The sequence below is a fragment of the Notothenia coriiceps genome, unplaced genomic scaffold (genome assembly GCF_000735185.1).
Source record: "Notothenia coriiceps isolate Sejong01 unplaced genomic scaffold, NC01 NC01_scaffold00021992, whole genome shotgun sequence".
NCBI lineage: Eukaryota > Metazoa > Chordata > Actinopteri > Perciformes > Nototheniidae > Notothenia > Notothenia coriiceps.
Genome location: NW_011354693.1, coordinates 1 through 6,563, shown reverse-complemented (window position 1 = coordinate 6,563; position 6,563 = coordinate 1). Strand labels below are relative to the sequence as shown.

The following is a 6,563-nucleotide window of genomic DNA, read 5'->3' as shown; positions in this document are numbered from 1 at the left end:
TTTTATCCTGGATAAAGTGTTTAAGTCATGGATGTTTAAAGTTTAACTTTTTCATATTTGTCTAATATTATAGTTGACTTTTCCTTCAGGAAGTATGACGCTGCGCTGTCAGTACGCTTCTCCATGTTTGTGATTGGTCGAATGCTCCAGATACCACCCCTTTAATGTGAACGCGCACCTAACTATATGGCTTGAGCTAACGAGTTGATAGCCAGCGTTGTAGTACAGTTTAGCAAGAGCTGCTTTGTTTTGGATTAAGTCAACCGGATAACTCAAAACATATCCAGGATAGGTTGAACTAGATTCGTGGTATACCCCCCTGGTCCCGACCAGGTTAGCCGCACAGCATAAGTTACCATGGAGATCTAGCCTGCTAAAAAGAGAACCAGCTTCGTAGGACCGGAAACCCAGAGTTTTCCCTGAAGTTAGCCGGCTAAGCAAAAATCCTGCTTCGTAGCATACCCCCCAGATGGCACGACGTAGAATAACCAAACTCTTGTTTTATCTTTTTTAAAAAGCCTGAGGCATTCTCTTGTGAAGGTGGGGTAATTCTGTATCTATCTATCTCCGGTTAAGAAAATTAAAACGTACGTAAGATAATGTTTTATCTGTCAAAACGCCTTAATACTGTAGCTGCTCTTCTCTTTGTGCCCAGCAATCAGGAAGAAGTTTGATTTGAACATCACCATCAAATGGCAGACCACAATGAAGTCGACCACTGACGAGCCCCCCCCTCCACATAAATTCTCTAAAAGCCTCTTTCCGACCCCCCTGAAGCCGCCACGCCACGTTCTCACCCCTCTACGCCCCCCTCCCCGCCTGGCCCGCCCTCCATCCAGGGATGCCAGGGAATTCTGCAAAGCAGTGGGAGAACCCGCTGTCCCCCAGACCCCGCCCCCTCCCAGCTCCTCCTTCTGCGCCTCTTCCCTGGAGGGTCACCTCACGTCCTCAGGGTCCCTCCACTGCCCCATGGCGCTGCTGTGTGAGCTGTGTGAGGCGAAGGGTGTTGGGGTGCCGCAGTGCAATCTTACGCTGAACCAAGCGGGGTCCAAGGGCTTCATGTTCTTCTTTTATAAGCTGTCCGTCCCCGGGATAACCCCCGACTTCAAAGGGCAGGTCATGATCTTACCGGGACCCTCTGCCTACGACACGGTGGCGGAAGCTCATCAGGCTGCGGCTCTGCAGGTTCTGCAGAAGATCTGCAACAATTAGCCCCCCCAGCTGATCACCACCCCCTCCTGCAGCACTGTTTGCTTGTTAATGTTATTTACAGATAGATGTTCAATATTTTTATCTTATTTTATCTGCATGCTTTTATTATAGTTCGCTTGTTTGTCGTTCAACTTCAGTGTTTTATTTGTGCATGCTTTTTACGTGTTACTCTTTATTGTTTCCTCATTTTTAATAAATGAGATTGAAAGGAAAATGTGATGGTGGTGTTACTTCATGTAAATGAATGGAGTGAATGTTAACTCTTTACTACAACGACTGATTAATGACCACTTGCACAGTGGGGATTATCAACAGGAAGGTGCTTTTCTGCTAACAGGTTTTATTTAACCCAGGCTAACATAATCCTGGCCATTCTGACCCAGATACAGATGTGTTAATCCTAGATCAAGTTATCTTGATCCGAAGTGTGTTCTTTGCAAAATGTCCCTGAGCCTTCACTGAGTCCATGGGTGTTTCTCCATGTCGAGGAAGGCTCCTCCAGAGCCACTATTTCAAGGATGCTACGTCATCGAGTCCCGCCGAAGGACTGTTCCAATGTCCAGGATCCTTGGAATTCTACCGAGGACTGAGTCCTTCGTTGCGGGAAATTTCAAGGCTGCACATGTGTATCCTCCGGTCTTAAAATTCCCACAATGCTTGGCGCACGGACGAATTTCCCAAAATCTGTGGTGGAAAATGTAAGGCGGGGCCTCTCATATGACGCACACTTGCTTGCCTGCTCCACTCTTCGTTTTCCGAATGCCAGGAAGGATTCTTGCCTAGCTTCTGAAGGAAGTGACTCAGAAGACATGTCCTACCAAGGAAGCATCCTCGACATTGAGAAAAACCCCCCATGTCTCCACGTCCTCCCTGGATGAAGCCCAGCCTCTTCCTCTCAGATCTGCAGCGCTCCAGTCACCCTGATGTGAAGCTTGTTGCACCCACAGAAAAAGATCTGTATCTGTTCAAAGCACTGGAGAGGTCAAAGAAGATGACTGTCAGTGCTTCCATGCAGGTGAATGGAGGAAGATGGTGTCCTCTTCTCCACTCTAAGCTTACTGCGTCAGGATTAGCCTCTCGGTTTGTAGCCACCCTAATTATAAATAGCATTGTTTTGATACAGGACTATTGCACCAGATTCATAAAATCTGCCATTATAGCTAAAGAATCTTAAAATGATCCTGATCAAGCTGTTAAATGAGATGTGTCTGAAAGACTTGTTTCACTGATAGTTCCAAAATAATTTACAAATAGTCATCCATATAATATGGAAAGTTTATCCACATAGGAACAAGATGTAAAGACGAGGTTTTGATGTATTGGCTGAGAACTATTTATGTAATGCATGATTTTCCTAAATGTGGCTGTAAGAACAAGTGTTTTAATCTTGAGAAGGCTACTTTTGATACAAGAACAAGCTAACTGACTATTAATTACAATAGTAGGCTTTATTATAGACTGCACCAAATGAAATCGTGCCATTGGAATCTCTTGAAATCAATATTAGTCAAGAAGATATTCAGTTTACTAGCAGGAAAGAAGAAACTAATGTTGTGTTCCTTATATTCAACCATTTTTCTAAAAGGATTTCTATCTTTCAGGTCTCCAGTGGAATAAGATAGCATTTTAAACCCTATTGAAGAACTTGCTTGATTTCTGTTACATTTGTGTGTAGTAAATGTTGATCTGAAGAAAAGTGCTCTTCATTATTAAAAAACATCCAACAAGATTTGTCAGCACCCTCGTAGACAGTTAAACCCAGTCTGATATAAAGTAATACAAACCAAAACAGGCTACATGGCTACATGCCACCTAAGTACAGTAAGTGAGAAACATCATATTGTTTTAAACTGAGAATGTCAGTGAACACAAGCTGCTGAGCAATGAGTTTATTTCAGACACCTGGCAGTACAGCCATGGAACAAATGAAAGTGTTTTTGTTAGAAGCTGAGTTTAACTTCAGCATGGGATGGTGCAGGGAGAAAGTACACGTCTTAAACAGAACAGAGATGAAGCTGTACAAATAAATGTAGCTGCTCTCTAGCAGCTTTGTAGATAATAATAACTGATGCGTTCCTCACAGCAGCTCCCTGTTAAACAGTGCTGACACTGAAGGCATGTTACCCTTAAGAACATCATGTTGGCATCATTGCTAAGGGTAACTTTCTTTGTTTCATGTTGCCAAGGAATCTGTAGAAGAGTGCAGTGTCTGTTTGAATGTGGCGTGGGGGGGGGCAGGGGTTAACGTCTAGGCCTCAGAGGTCCTCCTCTTGATCTCAGCTATCAGATCTGCTCTGGATATATCAGCCTGTGGGGAGAGAGCAGACAGTGAGGTTAGTCCTGCAGCATCACAAACTCAGTTTTACGGCCCTGTCAAACAGCCAAATATATTGGCCCTCAACCCTAAACTGCTCCCGATGGCCAACACTGAGTATGTGTGAATGTTAGTCTCTGAGCCTGTATGGCTGCCTCTGCATGATTGTGTGTGAATGGTAATAAAAACATAATTTGGTATCATCTTTAATAAAGATGTGTTCAGGTACCTCCTCTCTGGTTGCCACGGCGCGCAGCTTCACCACCCCATCCTTCAGCTCCTGCTCTCCCAGGATGGCCACCAGGGGGATCCCCGAGTCCTCGCAGTACTGCAGCTGACTCAGCAGTTTGGGGTTCTTCTTGTAAATTACCTCTGCCTGGACACATACACAGCATTCAGTGTGACGAATAATACAAATAATATTTTTAAATGACAGCATGACAAATGTCAACTTTCCACACCAAAAAGTCCAAAATTAGCAGTAAAGGAACAAGTGCCCTTTTTGAGTGAATGGAAGTTATATTCCATTAGTCTATGTTTTATTATAGACTGAGAAATGTATTTTTATTTTTGATCAAAAGTTACACGCTTTTCGGAAAGAAAATCAGCATTGGCAGGTCAGTCTTAAAATAATATAAACATTTAATTGATGAATCTCTAGTCTAGTGCAAAGGTGATAGTAATAATTTTCAGAAATCAGACTCCAGACTTACGAAGTAACATTAAACAAGGTTAGTGGAATCTGCAAATATAACACAAGTTAACACAGACCTTGATGCCAGCGTTCCAGAGCTCAGTGAGCAGTTTGAGTCTCTCCTCCAGCAGGTTCTTCTGAGCAGACACTACCATCACCTGAACCTCTGTGGTGCGGACCCTCTGTGCTGAGGCCTGAAACACACACACGTATTAACAACATACTGTTACAGTCTGACTGACACACACACACACACACACACACACACACACACACACACACACACACACACACACACACACACACACACACGTCTCAGGGTGCATTCACACCTAATAGTCCGCTTCTCAGGTGTGCACCAGACCACAGTTTGTTTCATTTTTCAGAAGGTTCGGTTTGCGTAAAACTCAAACGAACTATAAACACAAGTCATGTGCACGGAAATGCTGTTCAACCATTGGTCAGACATTAAGAGGATAAAAACGCAAATCCCGGCAATTTCTATCTGATTCTCCGCCATGGAGCATCGGCACTTTCGGCAGGTTATGCTCATGCTGCTGTTAATCTGGAGATCAACAGACACTAGCAGCCCGCGCATATGATTATCAGACAACGTCCGTTAAAAAACATTATGACACATATAATGAGAGACGTTCTGCAGTAAGGAGGGGCGTTTTACGACAGGTGTTCTTAATATTATGTAGTTGACACTGTTCAACACTTCATTCTGCTTCACTCTTTAACTAAACAACCGCGGATGTCTTGAAGGATTCTTTCGCTAAAGATTTTGAAGACATCAGCGTTCTTGAGACACGTAAATACTACGCTTCCTATGTTTTGGTGCGGACTGCGTTCACACCAGCAATTAACCGCTCCAGAGTTCGCAAGCAAGCGTTTCCGAGACTACCTATTTTAGCGGACCAGAGTCCGGTTGTTTAGTTCACTTAAGAGGTCTCGGACTGCTTTCACACCGACCCAAATGAACCGTACCAGGGTTCGATTCAACCGGACTATACAAGGCAGGTGTGAACGCACCTCACTCACTCACAGGATTACCTCGGCCTTCTGCTCCATGATGGAGAAGATCCTCTCGATGCCGATGCTGACCCCCACACATGGCACCTTCCTGCCCTTGGGGTCAAACATCCCCACCAGCCCGTCATACCGGCCCCCGCCCGCTACGCTGCCCACGCTCACACTCTCCTCTGCACCGGAACCATTCTGGGCTTCAGCAGCGATGCCTGCCTGAGTCAGAACCCCCTCGTAAATGATCCCTGTGTAATAGTCCAGACCCCGGGCCAGACTCAGGTCAAACACCACCTGCACAGGATGGAGGAATGAAAAGGTAGCAGGTTAACAGAGAAGAGAGGAAAGTAGAAGGTATGATAAGGAGCTTTAACACATTGCTGACTCCAGTGAACAAAGTGAATGTTCGGAAATATATCAGTTGAGTCACCTTGTCCGTGACCTGGAACAGCTGCAGGTAGCTGAACAGTAGCTTAATGTCCGTCAGCCCCGCACAGGCCTGCTTACTCTGAGACATCTTCTGATCCTGCAGAGGCGCTCTGCCAGCTCCATCCCACCTCGACAACACAAACAACAGCAACATCAGCACCCACCCTGTTGGAATAAGGTCCAGTACTCCCCCTCTTTAGCTCTGTTTTAATGTATAGGGGGCTCCATGAGATCAGCGCTGCTCATAATAAATCATAACCGTAATATATTTTCTCTTTTCATTCTTTTATTTTTTTTTATTTAAAATATCAGAATACAGTACAGTATCTATCCTACTTTATTTATTATTAATTTCAGATTTGTGTCTTATTGTAAAGGTTTATATTTTTACCTATTCCTGCAACTTACCTGCAACTTTTTGTCTATTTCACAATTGTTTTGCATTATTTGATGTCTTGTAATTGTATGTATCATGTGTTGCATTGTTGGAGGAGCCTGGCGCATTTTCGCTGCAGCGCGTAGCACGGTTTAAGCGTGCCGTGCCAAACCGGTCCATTTCTTGTTGCGTTTCCACTAGGCGTAGTTCCGCAACTACAACAAGATGAACATATTTGACCGTGATTTAATTGTAATTCACGTTTCAAAATGATGCCGAAGTAACAACATACTGATACCGGATAGTAAAAACCATGAATTAATGCTTTGACAAGTCTGCAGACAGACGGCAGGCGAAAAACCTTTTAAAATGCGTGCTTTCTGAATGGAGATTTGGCTAAGCTAACGTAGTATATGCTCCGACCGTCCATACTCACAACAACGGCCTATACAGACATAAATAAACCAGCGACTGTATTCGCCATGACACAGACAGTATGTGGTTTGTACTTG

At 44.2% G+C, this 6,563-nt stretch overlaps 2 protein-coding genes across 2 annotated transcripts; one reads left to right on the top strand and one right to left on the bottom strand.

The window, feature by feature from the left end:
• Window positions 1-655: 655 nt before the first annotated feature.
• On the top strand, window positions 656-1,418 carry LOC104953557 (dead end protein 1-like; the record flags this gene model as incomplete). The annotated part of the gene is made up of 1 exon (XM_010780503.1): window positions 656-1,418. A coding segment is annotated over one exon (557 nt), but the record flags the coding sequence as incomplete, so codon positions are not given.
• Window positions 1,419-3,052: 1,634 nt separating this feature from the next.
• On the bottom strand, window positions 3,053-5,844 carry LOC104953556 (histidine--tRNA ligase, cytoplasmic-like). The gene is made up of 5 exons (XM_010780502.1): window positions 5,677-5,844; window positions 5,277-5,540; window positions 4,298-4,414; window positions 3,756-3,902; window positions 3,053-3,520 (listed from the first exon to the last, which is right to left on the bottom strand). The coding sequence occupies exons 1-5, from the start codon at window positions 5,827-5,829 to the stop codon at window positions 3,461-3,463; spliced, it is 741 nt and encodes a 246-aa protein (XP_010778804.1). The 5' UTR covers window positions 5,830-5,844; the 3' UTR covers window positions 3,053-3,460.
• Between the last annotated feature and the right edge of the window lie 719 nt (window positions 5,845-6,563).